We start from the raw sequence: 26,547 nt of genomic DNA on the forward strand, positions 1-26,547 counted from the left end.
AACTAAGGGTTTCTCGAGAGGAGAGGAGGGGGGGATGGGGTAACTGGGTGATGAAAATTAAGGAAGGCACATGATGTAATGAGCACTGGGTGGTATGTAAGACTGATGAATCACTGAACTCTACCTCTGAAACTAATAGTACATTATATGTTAATTAATTGAATTTACATTTAAAAAAAATTTTTTAAAGTATACACATTATTAAAATGTTTTAAAGTCAAAAAAGGAAGTTTCACCTTCTTGTAATGAAATATATTTCTTGTAATAACCTTTCTTGTAATAAACTATAAATCAAAAGGCACAATTCATAACCTGATTTCTTGAAAGCAAGGCAAATATTTATTCACATTTACAAAGCAATCTAAGAGCAAAATGCACCTAGGATTTTTACAAGAAATCTTTTCCATAACAGTTTGCATTTATCTTGCCCACACATACTATTATAGTCATTGTTTTTAAATTTATTTTAGAGATTTGTTGGTGGAGGGAGGGGGAGAGGGAGAGAGAGAATCTTAGCAGACTCCCTGCTGAGTCAGGAGCCGAGATGGGGCTTGATCCCAAGACCCTGAGATGATGACCTGAGCTGAAATCATGAACCAGACGTTCAACTGACTGAGCCACCCATGTGCTTCTATTATAGCTGTTTTTTTAAAAAAATCTCTTCTTTATCAAGGCTTTCCAAAGCAACCATTTAGTTTTCAAAGACATAATCACTCTGTCTTTTCATTTTCGTATTACATTGGTTTATTGTATTTAATTAACAAAGTTTCAAAAACAATATAATTGATAATGTAACTTATCCTTGGTAAGCATTCAATTTAACCAGTAGTATCGCAGTATGTAGATCCCAGAGAAGAGCTTACAAGCCATGAATATGCTGTGAGCATCAGTCAGTACGTTTTACACAGGAAAGGCAGGGCAATAATTAACTCCATAAATTAGTTAAGTGGAAGTCAGAACATACCAAAAGCCTTATAACTTGCACTTCCCATGACTCAGCAACTCTATTTTATAAATGTATTCTAATTTCTTCCTAACTTTGTGAATAAAGGGTTAGCCAAATCATCGAAGTATAAAATTAGGAAATCAAATATACCTGAAAGTCCAGTAATATAAGATTGGAAAAATGAATTGTAGTAAATCATACAGTAGGAATACAATGCAGCTCTTAAAAGAATATGCAAAGGGGCACCTGGGTGGCTCAGTGGGTTAAGTCACTGCCTTCAGCTCAGGTCATGATCTCAGGGTCCCGGGATTGAGCCCTTTCTCTCTGCCTGCCTCTCTGCCTACTTGTGATCGCTCTCTGTCAAATAAATTATAAAATCTTTAAAAAAACAAAAAAATTTTTAAAAGATACTCCGGGAGAAAAAAAAGAATATGAAGAAAGATGACATGCAATGATGTACATATTATTAAGGAATAGAATACAAGTTATAAAACAGAATATACTATAAAAACCTACTTTGGTAAAGTATTTAAAGAAAAAAGACAGGGCAACGTGCCTGAGTGGCTCAGTTGGTTAAAGGTCTGACTTCAATATCAAGTCCCACATCAGGCTCCCTGCTCAGCAGGCAGTCAGCTTCTCCCTCTCCCTCTGCCCTTCCCCCTGCTCACACACACTCTCTCTCTCTTATGCTCTCTCTAATAAATAAATCTTTTAAAATAAAAGAAAGAGGGGCGCCTGGGTGGCTCAGTGGGTTAAGCCTCTGCCTTCGGCTCAGGTCATGATCTCAGGGTCCTGGGATCGAGCCCCGCATCGGGCTCTCTGCTCAGCAGGGAGCCTGCTTCCCCCTCTCTCTCTCTGCCTGCCTCTCTGCCTATTTGTGATCTCTCTCTGTCAAATAAATAAATAAAATCTTTAAAAAAAAAAAAAGAAAAGAAAAGAAAAGAAAAGAAAAGAAAAGAAAAGAAAAGAAAGAGGGACGCCTGGATGGCTCAGTTGGTTAAGCAGCTGCCTTCGGCTCAGGTCATGATCCCAGCGTCCTGGGATCGAGTCCCACATCAGGCTCCTTGCTCAGCGGGGAGCCTGCTTCTCCCTCTGCCTCTGCCTTCCATTCTGTCTGCCTGTGCTCGCTCTCTCCCCCTCTCTCTCTCTGATAAATAAATAAAAAAATCTTTAAAAAAAAAAGAAAAGAAAAGAAAGAAAAAAGATGAGAATTGAGTGAAATAATACATAAAGCTTCACATGGTGCAGACACATAGTAGCTATTACTACTATATTAATACAGCATTTGTAACAAAAGTTCACAATAGTTACTTTAGTTACTTTAGGTTGCAGAACGTTGAGTGATTTTTCACCTTTTGCTATTTCCTAAATTTTCATCACGTAAACTATGTCTGTTTTATAATAAGGATAAAAAATAGCCATTTTGTAAAATGTACTACACAATAAAATGGAAGGCTTTAATATAATCAGTTTATCCAAATATTTCTCATTTATGCTTCAAAAAAGATCATGGTAGTAGAAAGGGCATTATCACAGAGAACTCTGAAAATTATTTCTCAATATGCTGTATTTGGAATTTTGATAAAACATCTCTGTCCTGTAGGCAATGAGACAGAAATATAAACAATGGCAAATTACACAAACACAGCTTCTATCATTATCCAAAAGCCACTAAACAGTTCTGTTAAAACATAAATGAGTAAACCTCAGACAATTCCACTCTCTAAAATCGCCAGTGATTGGATTTATATACATATTCTATGTGGACCCAAATACCAGTTTTGCCAAGCATCACACTTCAGCTATGGTACCTTAATACACAGTAAATGAAGACATATTAATTATGAATATGTTTATAGCACTCATGCAGATGAAATGAAAAATTAACATGTCATTATATTCTCTCATTTTATCAAAATACTTACACTCTTTGAATGAATTCTGGAAAAAGTAGTGTATGGTGCCAAAAACTTTGAGGATGCATTTTCCTTTGGACAAGAAATATGAATGCTTTTCTAAATAGAGAGGGAAAGATGAAATTCATCAGTAAAGTTACTCCAGTGGAATGAAAGGCTCTTAAAGAAAACAGTAGATGATAGGAAATTCTAACTTTTTCTAAAAAGATTTTATTATTCATTTATTTGACAGACAGAGATCACAAGTAGGCAGAAAGGCAGGCAGAGAGAGAGGAGGAAGCAGGTTCCCTGCTGAGCAGAGAGCCCGATGTGTGGCTTGATCCCAGGACCCTTCGATCATGATCTGAGCCGAAGGCAGAGGCTTAACCCACTGAGCTACCCAGGTGCCCTGGAAATTCTAACTTTTTAAATGTACCCTTTCTAATCCTCCTTTGCCAGCTCACAACACTACCACTCCCTTATAGATTAGCAGTCCTTTTAATGCAAAGGGCCGCAATGTAATTTGGTATTGTTTAGCGGCCCTTATCTTTTTATAAGAAGTAAACTCCCACAGAAGATAAACCAACAGTAAGATATTAATATGAGAGCATTAATTTTTCAAAGAAAATCTAATATGAGTACTCTCAGTTAGCAGTGGGGCAAGGAATAGGATTAACAGATAGGAGAAAACATCACCAACCAGACTCCAAGTCTAGCACCTAAAAGACTAGTCTAAAAGCTAACTTACTGCCTACAGGAACTTGTTAAGACTACTTAAAAAATGTTAAGACTACTGACATCTATAGTTACCACAGAAAATTGGTATAAATTATGGTACACTTATACAATCTGTAGGCCCTGGTCAGACTTGCGGTGCCCATTCCAACAGTTGATCCATGTTCATAGACTGCTCATCACCCCACAGCTGTATTAATTCCTCATGTGTTTTGCTAGTCATTATAACATATCTTTCAACTACTGTAGCAAGAAAACACTGGTGACATAGTTGAATGGTGACATTCAAATTATATCTAGAAAAAGATGTTAGGTTCAAGTGATAGGACTTGCACAAGGCAGCCTTTGTAACCCTTTAAGATTAAGTATGTTGGTGTTTCAAGGTAGCATGTGCAGAGGTATAAAAGGCTTAGTAAACCCTTCAGGGATTCTTGCAATATGAGTCCTTTACTCTAAATGGCTGAATACCAACACCACCACCTAAGTGTGTATCTCCCATAGGGAGGTGAGTAGAGTTACACTCGCCAAACAGCCCCAACCTGTTATCTCTTCTGCAGCAGTACTTCAAAGTTTTTGGAAATTCTACTGAACAATGAAAATGTCTTCCAAAGTCAAGATTTTCTAAAACTCTTTCTAAGACTAATATATACACAGCAAACACAGGTCCTCACAGTTCTTTAGAAAGAACAATTTCAAAGTAGTAACATTCTCATCACTAAAAATCAAAATGCTCTTACTGTAAGTCTTCTACTCATTTAAAAAGGCAATTAGAGGAGCGCCTGGGTGGCTCAGTGGGTTAAGCCTCTGCCTTCCGCTCAGGTCATGATCTCAGGGTCCTGGGATCAAGTCCCACATCAGGCTCTCTGCCCAGCAGGGAGCCTGCTTCCCCCCAACTCTCTGCCTACTTGTGATCTCTCTGTCAAATAAATACGTAAAATCTTTTTTTAAAAAGGCAATTAGAATATCTGTCTGTATAAATAGCACTTTCTTAGCCAGCATAGCCATATGTGGCTGCCTGCAGTCTTTTCATCAAATGAATTTTGCTTCTAACCCCATAAGAAAGCCCACACAGCTGCAAGAGAGTTGACCTGGATTTGGAATTTCCTCCTATACCCAAAACTAGAGTGTCAGCTAAACTCTCCGGGCTTAAATATTCCTACCAGCAAGGATGCAAGGAATTCCAAAAACTTAGTGTTCAAGCATTTATAAGAATTGTGGTTGTTCTCAGAAGACTTCATTTCTTTGGGACTAATTATGCGAAAGATTTCAAGAATTAGTAGTTTTCTCCTGCTTATCAATTGACCAAATCAACCTTTAATCCATAAACAAACTATGGAGGAAGAGAAATGTTGAACTACCTTCCAATATCAACAGTAGAGAATCATGCTGTTAATGAAAATATTGTAATGAAAAGCTGCAAGAGATATCAAAACATAAAATTCAGGGTGGGGGGGGTTAGAGGAGGAGTGTGGGCATTCCACACTAAGATAAAATTCCAAGTCAAACATTTTTATCCTTCAGGTTTAGATATTTAAGCATAATCTACTGTTCAAGAGAACAATACAGCAACATCAAAGAGCAAAGTGACTCATGGCAATTAGAAAACAAATGAATGTTCAACCATAAGCATTTACTGTCTGACTCAGCAGGTACAAGACAGAAATTAGCAATAATGTTGGAAGAGATAAGGACTGTATGAGGGCCTAAGTATGAAAGGAAGAAAGGAAGTCAGCACTGAAGCTATGGATGGATATGGGCAAAACACTTGGGAAAAATGTAGGCTTGCAAGGTAGTGTCCATACCTGGAAGTTTATAGAACTGGTTTCAATTCTGGTATACAGTCTAATTAGCTTTGTTTATTAGGGTTAATTAATGTCTCTGAGTCTGTTTGGTTATATGCAAAATGGAAATTTAAGATGCCAATCCCACAGGATTGTTACGATGAACAACAACTCACTTTTGTAAGATTTTAGTTTTCATTCATATGCAGTCTCACTCCATGTTAATCAGTCTATAGGTAGCACATCTCCATTTTGTAAATGAGGAAACAGGCTCAGAAAACTAAGTTATTTGTCCAAAAATCATATTATTAGTGTCAGAGTTAACTAAAACTTGAACTCAGATCTTCTGACAGTTTCTACTATGCCATAGCTGTTTCTGAAAAACAAATGCAAAACATATATAATAACATATAGCCTATTAACTTGCACAAATTGCAATAAATTAACATTTAAAGTCTTATGTAAAAAACAAAGTATCATCCATTCTTATCAGTATACCTGAAATATTTCACAACTAAAAAAAATTTAATTACACATCTCACCAGAACATGGGTTCTGCAATACTTAGTTTGGCTATCTACTCACCTCAAAGACAATGAGAAAAACTACTATTTATGTAGGTCTTCATCAAGGCCTAGCCAGATACATTGTAAAGGCTATGCTGTCCAATACGGTAGATACTGGCCACAAGAGATTATTGAGCATTTGAAATACAGCCAGTGTATATGAAAACTGCATTTTTAAATTTTATTTAAAGTTTAATTTAAAAACTGATACTTGCCTCAGTTTTTGGAAAACTTTTAAAATATATCTGGAACTACCTGGGTATGTGAATTTATGTTCTCAACTCTAAATTTATATAACCTAAATACCTTTACTTGTTTCTTTTCTTTCTTTTTTTTTTTTTTTAAAGATTTTATTTATTTATTTGACAGAGAGAGAGATCACAAGTAGGCAGAGAGTCAGGCAGAGAGAGAGGGGGAAGCAGGCTCCCTGCTGAGCAGAGAGCCCGATGCCAGGCTCCATCCCAGGACCCTGAGATCATGACCTGCGCCGAAGGCAGCGGCTTAATCCACTGAGCCACCCAGGTGCCCCTACTTATTTATTTTCAATAAAAAATTAGTCTGAATTGGGATGTGTAGTAAATATAAGATACACACACGGTCTCAAAAACTCAGTAAGAAAAAAGGAATGTATAGTATCTCACTAATAATTTTTTAATATTAATTATAAGTTGAAATAGTATTTTAGATTAACTGCATTAAATAAAATATATTATTAAAATTAATTTCACCTGTTTCTTTTTACCCTTTTTTTTAGATTATTTATTTATTTATTTATTTGACAGAGAGAGAGAGAGAGAGACAGTGAGAGAGGGAATATAAGCAGTGGGAGCAGGCAAGGGAGAAGCAGGCTTCCCACCAAGCAGGGAGCCCGATGCAGGGCTCTATCCCAGAACCCTGGGATTGTGACCTAAGCCGAAGGCAGCCACTTAACAGCTGAGCCACCCAGGTGTCCCTCTTTTTACCTTTTTTATGTGGCTCTTAAAAAATTTTACATTACAGGGACCCCTGGGTGGCTCAGTTGGTTGGACGACTGCCTTCGGCTCAGGTCATGATCCTGGAGTCCCAGGATCGAGTCCCTCATCGGGCTCCCAGCTTCACGGGGAGTCTGCTTCTCCCTCTGACTTTCTCCTTGCTCATGCTCTCTCTCACTGTCTCTTTCTCAAATAAATAAATAAAATCTTAAAAAAAAAAATTTACATTACATATGTGGCTTACATAATTCATCAATCAGACAGCGCTGATATAAGGGAAGTGTATGCAACTAAAAGTATCTCAAAGCACATGTAACTACAAAAGAAAAAAAAAAACAGCTCTTGACATCCAAGGCAGTAAAAACTGTGATTACTATACAAATAAAATAAAGATGACAAACATATATAAATTATTACAGTATAAATATTTAAAGTAGATATATGGGTATTAACCCAGAGTCATTTAGAGGATATAAAAACCTACCTTGTTTATCTCATTCACAATAAATCCTTCTGAAGCTGTAACTTCTGGGATGCCATCCTGGCCAATTCCTTGACAAGTTAGGCTGCCATACAAAGTTGGTTTACCTACATAACACAAAAGAAGAGTTGTCTCAGGAAAATAATAATTTAACATTGTTCTCCTTGAAGATTTAATTCAGGCATCTATACAGATGGCAGGAAATTGGTTCATGAAAGAAAAGAAGGTACTTGTATAAAGTAAAGTGAAAAGAAAAAACCCCTGGTCTGGGTGAACCTAATTTGGTAGGAATATGCTCAAGAGCTAAAAATTAGATACAAAGATTTAAAGTTACAGCATTTGTGAGAAAGCTACCGGGGGGTTCCTGGGTGGCACAGTCAGTTAAGCACCCAACTATTGATTTTGGCTCAGGTCATGATCTCAGAGTTGTGATCTGAGTCCCAAGATGGCGCTCTGGACCATGGTGTGAACTCAGTGCACCATCTGCTTGAGTTTCTTTCCTTCTCCCTCTGCTCCTGCCTCCCACCAAAAATAAATCAATCTTAAAAAAAAAAAAAAAAACCCTACTAAAGCAATCTCAAACTCAGTTTTACTGACTGTGAAATGAAATTCTTCCACAATGAAAGATGAAGATCAACATGCACACATGCATTTAGCCACAGTATATACACATAATACATAGCACTGAGTTACGCTTCAGTAATCTAGAAAATCTGCTTAAGGAGAACACGTTTTTGGTGATGGGGCCTAAATAAAATATTCTACACATAAACTGGTCAAGAACATTTGAAGATTATGAGCATTGTGCAAGGAGTCTGAGCCAAAAGAAAGTATGAAGCTCTCTTCTAAGGGTAGTAAATCCCCCTACCTCTAAAAGAAGGCATATTGATTTGGGCAAAAGGACATTACCTGGGGGGTGACAACTTAGCCAGGCTTCCCCTTCATCCTTCCTATGAAGAGAGACAAAAGACTAATTAGGCTCATTCAATGCTGAAAAGGATGCCCCTGGTGCAAGGGAGAAAGAAGATGATATAATCTTCAGTTTGGATAGTACTTAAGTATGACTAGTCTAATATCTCATCCAGGCTTATATTATTACAAAACAAGATTTATTAAAGAAATATTGATGCATTAAGTGTTTAATGAATAGATGGCTATTGGTTAAATGAATATTCAAATACTTCAAAAACAGGTTAAATGAATATTCAAATACTTCAACAACAGGGAGTTCACTATTCATTTATAAGTTACACAGCTTTGAAAAATCACAAATACTTTATATTTAGATATTTACTGGGATTATTGTAAGCCAAGCCCTGTGCTAAGCACTTTGCAAACAGTATCATTAATCCTCACAATTTAAGAAAATGTCTTTTATTATCCCCATGTTAAGACAAAACTGAAGCTCAGAAAGTGACTTGTCCAAGGTCACCTAGCTATCGGGAAAGCAGGAACAGAAACATGGGACTAGTATACAATTTCTGCACTCCACCAGCTCACACTGACTTTTTATTTGTTTTAGAATGCACCGCCCCAATCATCCCAATCTTTATTTCATCACTCTAACATTTTTAGGTTATAGTGAAAAAGACCTATACTTTTATTTTTTCAATTTTATTTTTTTACTTTTTTATTAATATACAATGTATTATTTACTTCAGGGGTACAGGTCGGTAAATCATCAGTCTTACACAATTCACAGTACTCACCATAACACATACCCTCCCCAATGTCCATAACCCAGCCACCCTATCCTCCCCACCCACACACCCAGACCTACACTTTTAGGACAGAAAGATTTAGGGGCATATCAGTCGGTTAAGTGTCTGCCTTGGCCTCAGGCCATGAACCCAGGGTCCTGGGATAGAGCCCCGCATCGGGCTCCCTGCTCAGTGGGGAGTCTGCTTCTCCCTCCCCCTCTGCTCATCCTCTCTCTCTCAAACACATAAAATCTTTAAAAAAAAGAAAGAAAGAAAGAAAGAAAGATTGATTTAGGTTGACAGTAACTCTCTATCACTGGCTACAAAATCCTGGACAAGTTACTTCCTGATTCCTCTCCTGCATTCTCTCCTAGGCACCACTTTGTGGTGGTCCTCAGTAAATGTCAATGTCCTTGCTTTATTACTTATATTTATTACTTTACTACTTATTGTAGTAAGTAATGTGTATTTTATTTTGGCTCACATAGTAAAGCATAATTTTCTTAATTGCAAAAAGCTATGTTTTCATCTTTACCATGGTTTCAATGTGAAAAACCCCTATTAGTAATAACAGTTGCCATTCATGGCACTGCTGTACTCATCCTGGTGCAGAGTAACAACCTACACAGTATACGATCAATAAATATGTTAAATGAATGGTTTGCTGTGCATCCCCAATTACACTGTCAGCTTCCTAAAGGCAGGAGCCATCCTTTAAATTTAGATTATTCATCTAAACTCTACCCGCACACAGCCTGGACATAGTGGATGTTACATTGTTTCCTGAATAGAACTGTGTAATATATCTAACATAGCACTAGGGGTCTTAGGAGGATACAAAGATTTCATCATAAACTCAAAGACAACGTGGAGGTGATTGAGTCGTAGGACCTTTGCAAATAACTGACGAACAGTAAATACTTGCTAAATGACTGACTTCTCGCCCAAGAGTCTTCCTGCCTCCCAGTTTTCCTGTCTTTCTCCAACTCATTGGTTCTAGTTCTGATACTGGGATCACAGCACATATACGTTGCCTCAGGACAGCTCTGCGGAAAACGAAGACAAATGACCATGTGGGTTTGCTACATCCAGTGATCTCTCAACAAATGATGTAGGTAATCCCTATCTTGGACTGGATACAGCTCTCCTTAACGCAAAAACAACACGCGTTACCCTCCTCCGTCCCGGTTCTGGGCCTTCATTCACCTGAGGGCTTGGGCCCAGTCGCTCTGAATCCTCAGAGGCGCCGCCATATTAACCCCGCCTCTTCCGCTCTTTGCCGGAAGTGGGTCGCCAAGGGGCTGCGACAAGGACTGGGGGCGGGGTCTATACTGAGAGGCCACCAATGAATACATGTGGCGGGTTCCTCTCCCTCCCACTTCCGCGCTCAGGTTCCCCGCCTCCCCTCTCCCACAAGTGGTTGGTTTTCGGTCTGAGGGTCGGAAGAGTTCCAACTGCCTGCAAAACTGACGTCGACGTGTTAGAACGCGCGTCCGAGTTCTCGTGTCCAACCTGATCGGTGAGCACTGCCTACCACGTCTTTGCGCAGTGAGGCGTCGCGGGCACAGCGGTACTGAGGGTAACTGCCGCTTGCGCGCATGCGTTCTCTCGTTAAAGTCGGAGAGTAGCTGCAGGTGACTTGGACAATTGAATTTCTCTGCTTTCCCAGGCCTTCCCAGTCCAGGCCAGCTGCCGACTGTGTAGCCTGCCCCGATCTCCAAGCATGGGTCTTCCTCTTTTTCACTCCAGGGAAGACTGAAGCCGGATGTAGTGGGGAGAGAATACCGTGGCATTTACTGATTACTGTTGTCCGTGCAATTTTCGTTCATTATCATATTAATCCTTACATTAATTCTATGAGTTAACTATTATTAAGGAGGAAGCTAAAAAGATTGTGTGGTAAGACGTGGTGCTGGGATTCGAATCTGGATCTCTTGGGTTAGAATCCAGGGCACTTTTTCTGTACGGTAATAAAACTCATGTATTGAACTCTATGGACGTGCCAGGCTTCTTAAGTGCATTATCTCATTTAGCCTTCAACAGTCCTGTGAGGTAGACACTTTTTTTAAAGAGAGACTACGAAGTGATGATTTTCTTAAGGTCTTCCAGTTAGTGACAAAACTAGGTTTCCAATCCCAGTCCCTTTTCAAAGCCTATTTACCCCTTCCTTCCTCAGGTTTGCCTCCAAAGCAAATGACTTTTGGGTAAGGCTTTGGAGTCCTTAAATCTTTGCAATTTCCGCACTGCTTACTATGGCCAACAAGACCTTGCTATGATTAGATAATTTCTCATAGCGCCAATTTCATTTGTTTTACAGTTCTCTTCATATGCTATTCCTCAGCTATACAGAACTTTCAGTTCCTTTCCTGTGTTAAATCCTGTCTCAACCTGTGATTCTCCTCTTCCATAGATTGGGAATAGACCTTCTCCCCATCTCTGGCTAACTCTTATTCATCCTTCAAGTCTCAGTTTAGGAATCATTTCCTCCAGGAAGCCTTCCCTGCCTGTTCCTGCCATGTCTGGATTAGGTGTTCCTCCAGTGTGTTCCCAGTCTTCGATATCCGTACACACTGCGTTGTAGTCTGTTTATTACATAGATTATACACTATTAAGGCAGGAACTCAGTCAGTCTTGGTCACTCCTGCATCCTCTAGCGTAGTGCCTTGTGCGTGATACATACTTAATGATCCTTTGTTGAATGAACCAGAGAGACACGGGAAAGGCATTAAAGAGTACTAGTTCCTTTAAAGCCTGTCATGGTGAAATGTGTGTAAAGGCTGAGTTTATTTCCCTTCAAACCTTTCTCAGATTCTTTCTGTAGGCTACTTTCTACTGGGTGCTGTGAAGCAGATGATCTTGGGAAGACAGTCTGGGCAAATCCACCTCACATTAAGCACTCTCATCTCACAGACTCATCTCTTGCCCTAGCCCATGCACGCTACTGCCACATGGAACTCTCCATTTCTCCTGTATGTCAAACCCTACCCATATTTGGTTGCTCTCCCAAATGTTAAACCATGTTCTTTTCCAACCATAGGAAAAGGCTAATAGGAGAAAAGAAGAGATTAATTATTTTGGGGTGGATCCAAAAAGGTGCTCCAAAAAGGTGACATTTCACCTATTTTAGATTCCATTAGCAGAATCCATTCTAGCTTATTTAGTGCTGTGCTAAAGACTCTCATATACTTGTAATTTCATTGAGTTCAGACCATTTTGCAGATCTGTTCTCTTGCCAGGCCTATTGCTGATGGTATCAAGGTGAATCAGGTCGAATATCTGTTCTCAAATAAGCTTACAGTCTCCAATGGGAGACAAATGCATAAATAGGCTAAACCAAACCAAAATAGGTTTGGTCAGTGTTATTTATAATAGGGGAACCTCATAGTCACATCCCTACTCTAACCTTGCCTCCACTGATGTTCCAGAGATTCCCAAAGATGTCAACTCAAGGCCATACCTGGGCCCGACAGGTGAAGAAGGAAGATGAGGAAGAGGACCCCCTGGACCGGCTGATCTCCCGTTCTGGCTGTGCTGCTTCCCATTATGCAGTACAGGAGTGCATGGCCCAACACCAGGACTGGCGCCAGTGTCAGCCGCAGGTACAGGCCTTCAGGGACTGCATGAGTGAACAGCAGGCAAGGCGGCGGGAGGAGCTGCAGAGGAGGAAAGAGCGAGGCCGTCCCACCACTGAGTCTCCAAACCACCTATCCCCAGAGAATGGCCCTGCAGAAACTAGCACCCAGAGAGATCCCAGGAAGAAGTCCTGAACAGCAGAAGTGTGGGCCAAGAAGTATAAAACTCGGGGATTATCTTCAGCTAAGACTGACGTTGAAAGCTCGGCAGCCATGGGTTTGGACATGACTGCTGTAAAGATCTGTGATATTTTCATGGTGAGATACCACACATCTTCACCAATATTGAATATTGACTGGTATTTGCTAAGTAAAACAAAGAGTGGGGTTAATGGATGGTCTTCTGTCCTACATCTTGGGTCAGTGTGCCAAGTACATGGACGCTTAATTTGAAAAATAAATTCACAATCTAAATGTAAATTGGTTACCTGGTCAGGTCTTCATTTATTCATCATTGGTTCAACACATGACTAACAAGTTTTTCTAAGACCTTTCCTTGTGCCAGCTACTGTGTGAATGAATAATATAATCTGATGGGATGAATAATAGGATCTCTTTCTTCCTGTTACTTAGTCTGGTTTGAAGGGTAGAAATAAAACAACATTAGAATAACTAATTACTAGCCATTATGTAAGTGCCTTTATCTTTCCTTGGTTGATCTGGATATTTCATTTAATCTAGTAAAAGGAAGAAAACATACGGGAAAATAAACACTGAGTTCCTCTTATATCCCAGACAGATGCAGAGTCTGACCTCAACATGCTCACAGCCCAACAAACACACAATGTTGCCTGACATTTTGAAAGGCACTTTTAGGGGCGCCTGGGTGGCTCAGTGGGTTAAGCCGCTGCCTTTGGCTCAGGTCATGATCTCAGGGTCCTGGGATCGAGTCCCGCATCAGGCTCTCTGCTCGGCAGATAGCCTGCTTTCTCCTCTCTCTCTCTCTCTCTCTCTGCCTGCCTCTCTGCCTACTTGTGATCTCTCTCTGTCAAATAAATTAAAAAAAAAATCTTTAAAAGGCACTTTTAACAGAGACGCCTCAGTGGCTCGGTCAATTGAGCGTTTGCCTTTGGCTCAGGTCATGATAGTGGAGTCTGGCATCATTCCCTCATCGGGCTCTCTACTCAGCGGGGAGCCTGCTTCTCCCTCTCCCTGCCACTGTGCCTACTTGTGCACTCTCTCTCTCTGTCAAATAAATAAGATCTTTTTTTTAAGTGGCTGAATCCCCTTTATGCCATAAAAAAGTAAATAAATAAAAGGCACATTTAACATAAAATACAGATTTTCAGCTCTTAAAAAATGGAGAAGCTATCATCATGGAGCTTATATTCCCACTTGACAATTTGCTGGAATTGAGTAACGATTCCTCTTTGAGATGGTTGTATTCTCCAGTTAATAACAGTTGCCATTGCTTCTCATTTTTCTTCTATGGAACTACATTGTCCATTCTGTTTTCTGTCTATCCCTGGGAGGCATTTGGGAGTGGAAAAGAAGGTGGAAGAGTAACTCCTGCCATGGAAGCTGGAATGTAAAGGGGTGTATGCTCTCATCATCATCAATAACTTTTTTTAAAATTTTATTTATTTGATGGCAAGAACAGAAGCAGGGGGAGCAACAGAGGGAAAGGGAGAAACAGACTCCCCGCTGAGCAGGGGAGCCTGATGTGGGGCTTGATCCCAGGACCCTGAGATCATTACCTGAGCCGAAGGCAGACACTTAATGATCGGAGCCACCCATTGGTAACATTTCTTGAGCATCTATGTATTAGAAGTGCAAATCTGTAGTAAGCCCTAAAACTACTTTGAGTCTTTGCGTTGGTGACTGGGGAGGAGAGAAAGAGAAAAGAGGAGAGAAGATGAGAGGAATACCAGTTTAAAGAACAGTAAAATCCCAATTAGTAATCAGTAAGGACTCTGGGGGGCCCTGTCCGCTCAGTGCTGTGGGTCATCAGAACAGTGTGGACTGGAGCTGTCAGCAAGAATTTCAAAGGGAGTTAGTTGAGTTGAACCTTAAGTGATGAAGGAAACATTACCTCTTTGTAACATGTAACAGAAAGGTATACCATCTACAACAAGTAAAAAGTACCTAGAAATAAGTGGTGCCTGGGTGGCTCAGTCAGTTAAGGATTCAACTCTTGATTTTAGCTCAGGTCATGATCTCAAGGTCCTGAGATCAAGCCGTGTCGGGCTCCGTGAAGATTCTCTCCCTCTCTGCCTCTCCCCATTGCGCCCCCGCCTCCCAGCTTACTCTCTCTCTTTAAATAAATAAATAAATAAATAAAAATACCTAGAAATCAGTAAGAAGCAAACAGCCCAATTAAAAACTGAGCAAAGTTAAATAAAGTAGTATTAGCTATTTCTATTAACAAAAATCAAGAGTATTTATAACAGCCAGTATTGGTGGGGATGAAGAACAGGCACAATCACACTGAAGGGATAATAAGTTAATAAAGCTACTGGAGGACAGTTTGATGGGATCTATAAATATTTTATCTTTTTTTAAAGATTTATTTGAGAGAGAGAATGTGCGCACATGCGTGGGGGTAGGGGTAGAGGGAGAAGGAAAAGCGGATTCCTCTCACTATGGAGCCCCATGTGGGGTTTGATCTCATGACCCTGAGGTCATGACCTGAGCTAAAATCAAGAGTTGGTCACTTAACTGACTGAGCCACCCAGGTGCCCCAGGATCTGTAAATATTTTAAACATTTATATATTTACTGGCTGGCTTTGTCAGAAGAGTATGCAACTCTTGATCTTGGGGTCATGAATTTAGCCCCACATTGGCTTTAGAGATTAAAAACTTAAAAACTTAAAAATATATATTTCAACAGCAATTCTTTTAGGAACCCTCTTGAATATATTTTTATAAGATGTATATACTATTATGTTCACTGCAACATTGTTTAGTGAATAAATGTTCACCATGTAAAACGCCCATCAGTAAGGACTATATTTGCTTATATATTCAAATATTATCATTTATATTATATAATTATATATCATATTATCATTTATATTATCATATAATTATAATATCAATTATATTATTCAAATATTATCCCTGCTGAGCAGAGAGCCTGATGCGGGGCTCGATCCCAGGACCCTGGGATCATGACCTGAGCCGAAGGCAGAGGCTTTAACCCACTGAGCCACCCAGGCACCCCAATATATTCAAATATTTTACAACAGAAATGTATCTACATATTAATTTGTGTAATTAAAATAGAAATAACTGTCTGTGGGGAGGGCGGGTGGGATTCTAGTAGAGGAAGGACAGGACTCACTAGCAGACTAGCTTACAAACCAGCTAAGTGCAAGTTTTATAAGACTCCACCTCTAACACAGAGCTAACACTGGGTGGGTCACAGAATGTATGGGCAAAGCGGGCTCTGTTGCCACTCAAACCGGTTTCCTCAAGTAAATGAGGAAATTCTCCATTATGCCTATTAAATAGCCATAATAGAGAATTACTACTTTCTTGGCGCAGAGAATTAAATGAGGGATAATAATATAAATAGCAAATAAAAATTATTAGCATTTTTGAACTATTAAAACTATTATATTTATAATGTATATATGTAATAAATACTGTCATACAATATTTATGAAACATTTAACTCAGGCTGTTTGGTTCCAAAGTTTGCTCTCAATCTCTAGGACACACTGCTTTCAAATCCCACTATGCCACTTACTAGCTGTGTGGTTTGGGGCAAATTACTTAACATCTCAGGATCTATTTTTTCTTCTGAAAAATGCATATAAAACCTTCCTCATAGGCCTTATAACTAATAAATGTAGACCTTCCTCATAGACTTGTTGAAAGAATTAATCTTGGTAAAGAGCTTAGAAACAGTGTCTGGTACATAGTAAGCATTCACTAGATGTTAATTGTGTGCTAGGTGCTCTCCTGAGTTACATTTTCTCAGTAATCCCATTAACTCCCCTTCACAGAAGAGGAAATAAAGTTAGATTGGGGGCTAGACTTTCAAGTGTGTCTTATTCTTACGTCTATGCTGTTCTGTTCTGTGCTCTCCTGATCTTCCACTGCCTGGTATGATGCTTAACAAATAGTAAGTAACTATTTACTATGTAAATATTATGGATTTGTTTGTTTGGCTGGCTTTTTTAGTGTTTTACAAAAAGGAGGTTAACCAGTGCACCTTGCCCACAGTGTTCTAGATTGGCATGTTATTTTAGTCTCTCAGCTCTGGAGCCTACAGCCATGGAGCTGTAATTTAAGGTGGTCCATGCTTGTCCAGAACAATCTATACCTACCTCTGTACAGAGGCTTGGTGCCAGGGAGGAGTGGAGAGACTTGGCTGGGTGTTGCTGTGGCTCATGAGTTGGCCATTCCCTGCAAGGTCCTTGGCTGGGGACTTGGCCTGTGCTCAGTACAAAGTTGCATGGTAATGTGTTTTACTAGGTGAGTAATAAGAGATGCTTCCCACTCTCCCTCCCTCAGGTAAAATTTCCAGGCTAAGTCCTTGAGCTGCTGACTAGAAATCCAAAGAGAACCGGAGCCAGTTCAGGTTGAAACCTTATGCTTCCCACTGTATAGAATGATAGGGCTCTCTGCTCCAGCAGGGACTTACAGCAGGCAGAAGTGGGAGGAATTCTTTCCTCCTTTAGCAGCAATCTTCTGAAGAGTTTTCATTCTTTGGAGCTTGGGCATCTTTCAGAGCCTGGGCATTCTGTCTAAATAGTGACCTAAACCTGAAATGACTAGGAATGAAAGTTATTCTGGGGGGATTTATAAGAACTCAATGAATCATTTCAGACTCTCCAGGGAGATCACATATTTGAAGACATAAATGACACAAAGAGGTCAAAGTACACATTAAACTAGCGCAAGACACTTTGGCCACCTGTCTTCAGTGCCTTTCCGGCAGGTCTAGTTCTAGACCCAACCAATGCTTGCACAGAGAGCTTTCCTTCCTTATGTAAACCTACCCTTTTAGAGTCCACAGCTGGCAAATTCCAGCCTTCTGTGGTGGTGGCAGAAGAAGGCATCCTTAACCAGAGGAAGGGAACTAAAACATGAAGCTGAGGAAACTGTTGGCCTTAACTAGGAAGACTGCCAGTTCAACCCCATTCAATCTTCCCGTAAGTTAATGATCTACATAAAATGTCAGTTCTCAAAATCTCAGTAACGTGCACTAAACCAGGAATTGAGTGAACTGGAGCAATCCCTGGCTGGCACTGGCTAACCTTGGAAAAGTCTGCTTCCCTCTTAGGCCAGTGATCTCATCTTTTTACAGATGAGAAAAATGAAGACCAAAACAGATTATCCCAAAGGTTGTATACTGATGGAGCCAAACCTAGCACCCAGCTGTTCTAAATCCCAATCCACTGACCTTCCCTCTTGTCCCTCCTGCCTACCCCTCATGTTATCACAGAGATTCTAGGCACATTCAAAGGAACATTCAAAACTAAAAGTATGCTGAAGGAATGAACTAGTGATAGACACAACAACATGGATAAAACAGGGTAAATGAAGTCAGTCACAAAAGGGCATATACTGTATGATACTTATATGTACTTCTAGAAAGGCAAAACTTCACCAAAAATGAGATTAATGATTGCTTCTGGAGAAGAAGGACTCAAAGAAAGTAAAGGAACTTTCTGGGGTTATGAAAGTGTAATCTTGATAGAAGTATAGGTTTCATGGGTGACTGCATTTTTTTTTAAAGATTTTATTTATTTATTTAAGGGGTTGGGATGGGAAGCAGAGGGAGAGGGACAAGCACACTACAGGCTTAGTACAGAGTTTGATGGAGGGCTCAATCCCAGAACCCTGAGATCATGACCTGAGCTGAAATTAAGAGTTGGACACCTGGGACACCTAGGTGGATCAGTAAGTTAAGCGTCTGCCTTAGGCTCAGGTAATGGTCCCAGGGTCCCCCTGCTTCTGGGAAGCCTGCTTCTCCCTCTGTCAAATAAATAAATAAAATCTTTTTTTTAAAAAGGGCTGGACACTTAAGGGGCACCTGGGTGGCTCAGTGGGTTAAGCCTCTGCCTTCAGCTCAGGTCATGATCTCAGGGTCCTGGGATCGAGCCCTGCATTGGGCTGTCTGCTCAGTGGGGAGCCTGCTTCCCCACTGTCTCTGCCTGCCTCTGCCTGCTTGGGATCTCTCTCTCTGTCAAATAAATAAATAAAATCTTAAAAAAAATAAAAAAAGAGTTGGACACTTAACTGACCTATCAGGACCCAAGCATCTTAAAAACTTAAGATCTGTTGTTTCATTATAAATATAAATTATATCTCAATTAAAAAAAACTTTTTAAGAAGTGTGCTGAAGAAGTTTGGAAGGGAAAATAATCCAATATTTACTGAGCACTTGCTAGCCCATTTGTATATATTATCTCCATCTCAAATTCCTAAAAAGGGAGTATTCCCATTTTACAGATCAGAAAACTGAGGTTTATGAGGTTAAAATAATTCACATGAGTCCCTAAGAATAGTTAAGTATAGAAAATAGGAATAGCCTAGGTTTCTCTGACTCTTTCCTTTATAATAAGTTGTCTCAGGGAGGGTGGGAAAGTTATTTTCAACCTTGTGCAAGAAACTTACACTCCATTTGACTTCACTGCCATGTGATTCTAGGCAAGTCCATTTCCTTCTGGACCTCACTGGAGAGAATCCGATGAAGCTCATAATTGTTTTGTAACTCTGAGGTTCTAGTAATCAGAATACCTCCCATCCTTCTTGACAGGATAAGGCATTAGAAGCAATTTCCATTTATCTCAGGGCAGACTAAGGAGTAACAAAAGCTCTTTGACTCTGGTGAGAGGATAAATCATCAACTAGGTCAGTGACAGGAGAGCTCCAAGGTGAGGGAATCCAGTTGCCTCCTATTCAAGAGAAAAACCTGACTCATCCCTCAGTGATGTAATGGAAAGGGATGGACTGGGAATCAAGAGATCTGAATCCTGTTCCAAGGCATGCCTGTGAGGTGTGCTGTGACCTTGGGTAAAAGCACCCTTTCCTGGGTCCCTAACCTATACCTGCTAAAGGAGAGGGTTAGGCTAGCTGGGTCCTAATGTTCTTCAGCTCTAGTGTCTTGTCAGTTTATTAAACCCTGTGTCCTGCTTGCACAAATAACTAACAAGGAAAAGTCAGAAACAAAAAGAATGCAATTTTCCAGGTTCTAAATAGAGTCCTCAGGACATGGGGACCATGTGTAAGTATTTGTATACATCTGTTTATTCATCTTGATCTTCCTGTCTCTATACATCTCCCCAAATTACACTCATCCATTAGCAACTTCTCTTTTATCTTCCCTAAAAGAGACTCAACAATGAGTAATTCTACAACCAAAATACCAGTTCTGACCTGAAAAATTTTGCCCAACCTCCCACTGGGCTTCACTTGAAAGCAGTGGCCTGCTGAACCTTCAGTGTCAATTCAGAGAAGCATTTTAACTTAAGGTAACTGCTCTTTTGACAGCTCTCCCTTAGTGTTATACCTTAGAAGGAAATCTGAGTGTCCTATTGTTGCCTTTAGAGACCAACTCAAAGAAACCAAAATAACGGGGCGCCTGGGTGGCTCAGTGGGTTAAAGCCTCTGCCTTCGGCTCAGGTCATGATCCCAGGGTCCTGGGGTCGAGCCCCGCATCGGGCTCTCTGCTTGGCAGGGAGCCTGCTTCCTCCTCTCTCTCTCTGCCTGCCTCTCTGCCTACTTGTGATCTCTGTCTGTCAAATAAATAAATAAATAATCTTTAAAAAAACCAAACAAACAAAAAAAAAGAAACCAAAATAACTTCAGAACTGCAACTGTTGAGTTTTAGAAAAGTACATGCAATGCTAAGAATGCTCTGGGCTCCCACAGACCTCTGCGTAGGGGTACCCCACAGCAGCAGTGGAGTACAGGAGAGAAAGATCTGTCACTTATTAGTTATGTGACTCTTCAGGAGAATGAAGTTACTTTCTATCTCCAGACCTCAGTTTTTCCATCTGTAAAACTGGGACAATACCATCAACGTCAAGGATAATTTTTATAAAGTACATAGCATAATGAGGGCTCCATATGTGTGAGATACATACTGAGATACACATACTCATACATAGCCTTTTCACACACACCAATACCCATTCACGTGCACATGCATATATACACCCTAAAAGACTGGTGTAAGGATTAGAGCTCATGTAGTACCTTGCACAGAGACTAGCTCAATAAATGATCGCTATTATGTACAAAAGTATGAACTCACTAATACCCAAAATAGGAAAAAATCACTTAGACTAGTGGTTCTCAAAGAGGTATCCTTGGACCAGTTGCATGAGCATTAGCATCACCTGGGAACGTGTAAGAAACGCAAATTCTATGCCCTCACTCAGGATTTACTGAATCAGAAAAAATAAGGGTGGAGTCCAAAAATTTGTGTTTAAAAAGCCCCCCAGGTGGTGATTTGGATGCACACTTGGTTTGAGAACCAGTGACTTAGATCAGGGTTTGACAACTATTTTTAGAAAGGACGCATGATGAATGTTTTGCTTTTACAGTCTGTGTCACAACTATTCTGCCAGTGTGAAAGCAGCCCTACACCATACGTAAGTGAACGACCATGGCCCTGTTCCAATACACAGGCAACAGAGCTTTAGAACTAAATATAGGTGGTAGTTGTATAACATTGTGAATGTATTAAATACCACCAAATTGTCTGCTTTAAAATGGTTACTTTTGTGGTTTGTGAATTTCACTCCAGTAGATTACTTTTAAAAAAAAGAGGCAGTTAGTGGGACTTGGCTTACCAGCAGGAGTTTTCTGACTTCTGACCAAGATCAACCTTAATTCTTTGTGTAAACTCATTCCAGGTAACCTTAATTAGCAGTTATGTAACATCTCCCTGAATGACGAGTCACTCACTACCCACAAAGTGGTATTTTTTCACTACCGCCAGACCCTGATTCTATCTGGAGAGGTTTTTTTCATATACAGAGCCAAAATTTCCATCCCTATGCCTTCTATCCATAGGGGGTTTACTTATGTTATGATCCTATGTTTCACTAAAAGATTCAATGCCAGATTGCTTGAAAGGATGAGATCACTCTAACTGGGGAAATAGTGAAGGGAAACATGCTTCCGTGCTAAAGAGAAAATATAATCCCTTAAAGATACTCCACAGGGGCGCCTGGCTGGCTCAGTTGGTGGAATATAACTCTTGATCTCGGGGTTGTGAGTTCAAGCCCCACAACGGGTGTAGAGATTACTTAAAAATAAAATCTTAAAATAAAAATAAAAGATATTCCACAGGATGGACTGACTTCTCACATACACACATGCCCTTCAGCTGTAGATTTTTATTAGATGGAGAATGTCTTAGGTTGGCCCAAAGGAAAGTGGTGAGAGTTGGCAAGCACTCCTCCTTATAAGAGAGGAGGCATTCCTGGCTAATGGGGACGGGTAGTTATGATAGCTAAAAGTCAGGGTCTTCTGCTTAACTTTGACCACTCAATATCACATGAGAGTCTGCAGTGAGCTAGTTCAACTTGGCCAACAGTTCTTCCAGCTCTGGCCGAGCTTTGAACCTTCCCTTGAAGTCTTCTTCAGTGTGCTGGGGAGAAGAAAATGAAAATAAGGGGGAATTACTGCAGAGCTTTCAGTTATTCAAATATACACAGCATTAAAAAAAAAAAAATCCATCAGCCAGCTCTGTGGGGAATGATTCAGATTTGACTAGACTTGTATTAGATACCAGACTTGTATTCGATACCAAGGATTCTGAATCGGACTTCCTCCCTGCCTAAAGAAAACCTAGAGTCAGTGAGAGAAGACAGACATATAAAGAACGAATGTCAAATGCTATGAGTATCTCATTAGAAGCACTTAAAGAGACACAATGCCCAAATTCTCCATCTACGATCAGAAATAACAGACCTAGGGACTGGAATATTTAAGTCAGTATGACCAGCGCATTTTCCCCTGTACACAGATCTGTGTGAAACCCAAGTACCAAGAAGAGGACTGATAAGCATGGGCTTAGAACAAGGACAGCTGGATACAGACGACGGCATCAGTCTAAAATGACCTGATGGATCTGTGTCATAACAATGCTTAGCTTGGCAAATGAACCCAAATACTCAGTGTTTAGGCTGAGGTTCCTAATGTTTTCCAAGTTTTCTACGCCAGTTTTCCTTCTGATTGGCATTCGTTTCTCAGCCAAGCCTTGAAGATCCAGAAAACTCCTCTTTAATTTCCGTATTTGTGTTCTGACTAGTTATACTGTATATAATCTTGAATCATGTTCTTTCTATACACAATTATGGGCTCACCCCTAACATCGGAATACTGTGACGGAGTTCAGCTCCTGTGGTCCTTTCAGCATCAGCTCTGATGCACTGGAAGGGCCAGTAAAATGATTACGGTAAAACCGGTCTGCACAGCTTTCTTGTTTATTATCCACATTTCTGTCCTGTTTCTAAAACCAGATGCTCTTATCCATATTTTGAGCACAGGTGGGCCACCAGGGAGCCTCTTCTCAAACTAGCACCTACCTCCTTCACTGATAATCTCACTCCTTCGGGAAGATTGCTTTGGATTATTTCCAAGAAAATCTCTGCAAATGTAGCACTCAAACCGCTGATCTGCAAAAGGAAAGGAGATGAGAGATGGTAGTGAAAGCCAGGTGACTGGCAGACATGGCACAGGCTCAAATATCAGCTTCAGCAGCTACAGGGCCCGTGGGTGGAGGGTTAACACGCAGAGCTAGTTTCAGAGCCCAGCCTCTACAGGATTTCTGTCATCAGTCAAGGGATCTGCTTGCTGACATAGTCAGGGCCCCAATATCTGCCCCTGTAGACAATGGATGTCATAACTCGACTAAGAAGTTATCAAGTCCAGGACGATTTTCTGATTCAACTCAGATTTACATATAAACCTGATTGGTGTCAGACACTGTGTGAAGAATCCAGAGGTGAATTAGATGTGTGGTACAGAGACATGCAGGGGGCTGCAGGAACCCACAAGAGAAATCTCTACCTAACTTGGGAGGTGGGGTCAAAGACAGCCTCCAAAAAAGCTAACTTCTAGGTGGAGTCTTGAAGAAAAACAGGAGTAAACTGGGAAAATTCAGCAGTAGTATAGAGGGATTTCAAGGCAGAGGAAATAGAGTCCAAACTTTGTCCTATGGCCCTGAGTGGCAAGTTGGATCTTTAAGATCTGTATCCCAAAAAACTCATTTCTTTTTTTTTCCAAATAATTTATTTCTGATATTTTAAAAACAAGATTGTTACGTAGTTGTTTATTAAAGTAGGTGCCACGCTCAGGGCCACCTGGGTGGCTCATGGGTTTAAAAAATAAATAAATAGGGGTGCCTGCATGGCTCAGTGGGTTAAAGCCTCTGCCTTTGGCTCAGGTCATGATCCCAAGGTCCTGAGATCAAGCCCTACTCTCCCTTTCTGGCTGCCCCTCCCCCACACACATTTGCATATACTCTCTCAAATATAGAAAATCTTAAAAAAAAAAAAAAAAAGTAGGCTCCATGCACTGCATGGAGCCAGGTGCAGGGCTTGAACTCATAACCCTGAGATGAAGACCCAAGCTGAGATCAAGAGCTGAGCCCTTAACCAACTGAGACACCCAGGCACCCCAGTACTTAATTATTTTTTTTTAAATATATATATTTTTTAATTTATTTATTTGACAGACAGATCACAAGTAGGCAGAGAGACAGGCAGAGAGAGAGAGAGGAGGAAGCAGGCTCCCTGCTGAGCAGACAGCCAGATGTGGAGCTCGATCCCAGGACCCTGGGATCATGACCCCAGCCGAAGGCAGAGGCTTAACCCACTGAGCCACGCAGTGGCTCAGTACTTAATTATTTTTAAAGTTAGCATAGATTTAAGGTGATACTACCTAAACATTCATCTCATTATCTTGCTGATATACCTCTTGAATGGATCTAAAAGGGGTGCTGTTCATACATTAGAATATTATTCGGCAATAAAAAGGAATGAAGCGCTGACACGTGCTACAACATGGAGAAACCCTGAAAACATGCTAAGTGGAAGAACGGCATAAAAGACCCTATATTGTACGGTTCCATTTAAATGTCCCAAAGAGGTAAAACCACAGAGGCAGAAAGAGATTAGTGGTTGTCAGAAGCTGAGAAAAGGGGGAGAAAGGAGTGACTGTAAGTGGGTAGTTTCTTTTTGGGGTGATGAAATTGACTGTGGTGATATTTGCATTAACTGAGAATATATTAAAACCCATTTAACTGTACACGTTAAAAGAGTAAACTGTGTATGAATAAAACTCTCAATAAAGCTGTTATAAAAAAGGTGATATTGGGTACCTGGGTGGCTCAGTTGGTTAAATGACTGCCTTTGGCTCAGGTCATGATCCTGAAGTCGTGGAAGTCCTACATCAGGTTCCCTGCTCGGCAGGGAGTCTGCTTCTCCCTCTGACCCTTCCCCTTCTCATGCTCTCTCTCTCTCATTCTCTCTCTCAAATAAATAAATAAAATCTTAAAAACTTTTAAAAAAGCGGGTGAAATTAATTGTGAATTTTTAATAACTCTGGGCACCCTCATGGTAGTGTGGTTCTCACCCATCTGTCTCTGCAGTAAAACAACAGAAACCATGGCTAGATTTAAAGGGAAGCCACAGAGGGGTTTTGCTCTCAGCATCGGGCTCTCTGCTCAGTGGGGAACCTGCTCCCCCCCCCCCCGCCTGCCTCTCTCCCTACTTGTGATCTCTCTCTCTGTCAAATAAATAAATAAAATCGTAAAAAAAAAAAAAAAAAGAACTAAAACCTAAAGAATATTATCATTCAAGATGCAGCCAAGAGGAAGAGAAGGGCATGGTAGAAAAAGAAAAAAGCCGGGAGAGAGGCAAATATGTTTCAAGGTTCTCCCAGAGTACCTACCTGAACCACTCGCTCATGGGTGGTGAGAACTGCGTCCGGGAGCATTTTGCTGCCTTGGTCCTGTAGCCGCAACACCTCCATGGTTTTGGTGGGCATAGCGTAACTGTAGGGAGAAAGAGGGGGTTATGAAGAAGGCTCCCTTAAGTTAGTGCCACTTCTACCAGGGGAGTCCCTGAGTACAGACACTGCTGCAATGCAGTAGCTCCTGGAATCTAGGGCTCTTCCTCTGCAGCCAGAGGAATCTGCTCCTCCTAAACCTTCTCCAGAAGCCTCTTAACTCCCTGAGGGAAAAGACCATGTAGAATGCCTTTCTGCATCCCCAGTTCTTGCCTGACACAACACTGAATAAAATCTGGTGATTAATAACTTATTTGCTGCTACTAAAGAAAAGCCAGTTCTAAATGAATCAGTGTCAGGGCACCTGGGTGGCTCAGTGGGTTAAGCCTCTGCGCCTCTGCCCAGGACCTCTGCCTGGTCCTGGGATCAAGCCCCACATCAGGCTCTCTGCTCAGCAGGGAGTCTGCTTCCCTTTCTCTCTCTCTGCCTGCTTGTGATCTCTGTCTGTCAAATAAATAAAATCTTTTAAAATAAATAAATAAATAAAAGAATCAATGTCATCACTTTGGAGGCTAACCTTGGGTATGTAACCTCTTCTGGAGAAATGAGGCATGAAACCCAACTGTTTTCAAAGAGCAAGATTTCTCAACCTCAGCACTATTAACATTTTAGACCAAATAATTCTTTGTTGTGGGGGGCTGGCCTATGTATTCCTAATTGTTAACCACAAGATGCTGGTAGTACCCTCTGAAGTGGTAATAATAAAATTATCCCCAGGGGCGCCTGGGCAGCTCAGTTGGTTAAGTGTCTGACTTCAGCTCAGGTCATGATTCCAGGGTCCTGGGATTGGCCCTGCCTCAGGTTCTGCACTCAGTGGGGAGGCTGCTTCTCTTCCTCCTTCTGCCCCTCCCTCTGCTC

The 26,547-nt window shown here is 40.7% G+C and overlaps 3 protein-coding genes across 9 annotated transcripts in view; 1 reads left to right on the forward strand and 2 right to left on the reverse strand.

Moving 5' to 3' along the window:
* Positions 1-10,506, reverse strand: part of PAAF1 (proteasomal ATPase associated factor 1) — a 43,980-nt gene extending 33,474 nt beyond the window's left edge. For 2 of the 4 annotated variants that reach the window (XR_004289169.1, XR_004289168.1), the window contains exons 1-4: positions 10,282-10,381; positions 8,285-8,325; positions 7,379-7,482; positions 2,872-2,961 (exon numbers count right to left, since the gene is read on the reverse strand). Coding sequence is in view for 2 of the 4 variants with exons in the window: in XM_032358177.1 (XP_032214068.1) it covers positions 2,872-2,961; positions 7,379-7,482; positions 8,285-8,325; positions 10,282-10,430 (384 nt within the window). In the remaining 2 variants the exon portion in view is untranslated. Of the gene's footprint in view, positions 1-2,871; positions 2,962-7,378; positions 7,483-8,284; positions 8,326-10,281 lie in introns of all 4 variants that reach the window. The other 2 variants (XM_032358176.1, XM_032358177.1) reach the window with 2 other exon arrangements.
* On the forward strand, positions 10,491-13,250 carry LOC116598833 (cytochrome c oxidase assembly factor 4 homolog, mitochondrial). Its single transcript, XM_032358181.1, has 2 exons — positions 10,491-10,594; positions 12,501-13,250. The coding sequence occupies exon 2, from the start codon at positions 12,513-12,515 to the stop codon at positions 12,840-12,842; it is 330 nt and encodes a 109-aa protein (XP_032214072.1). The 5' UTR covers positions 10,491-10,594; positions 12,501-12,512; the 3' UTR covers positions 12,843-13,250.
* Positions 13,251-22,174: 8,924 nt separating this feature from the next.
* MRPL48 (mitochondrial ribosomal protein L48) overlaps positions 22,175-26,547 on the reverse strand; it is a 68,513-nt gene continuing 64,140 nt past the window's right edge. For 3 of the 4 annotated variants that reach the window (XM_032358880.1, XM_032358879.1, XM_032358881.1), the window contains 3 exons: positions 25,573-25,675; positions 23,205-23,294; positions 22,176-22,264 (listed from right to left, as the gene is read on the reverse strand). In XM_032358880.1, coding sequence (XP_032214771.1) covers positions 22,190-22,264; positions 23,205-23,294; positions 25,573-25,675 — 268 coding nt within the window. In that variant the 3' untranslated portion in view covers positions 22,176-22,189. Of the gene's footprint in view, positions 22,265-23,204; positions 23,295-25,572; positions 25,676-26,547 lie in introns of all 4 variants that reach the window. The other variant, XR_004289265.1, reaches the window with a different exon arrangement.

Source organism: Mustela erminea, chromosome 9 (assembly GCF_009829155.1).
Source record: "Mustela erminea isolate mMusErm1 chromosome 9, mMusErm1.Pri, whole genome shotgun sequence".
Taxonomy (NCBI): Eukaryota; Metazoa; Chordata; class Mammalia; order Carnivora; family Mustelidae; genus Mustela; species Mustela erminea.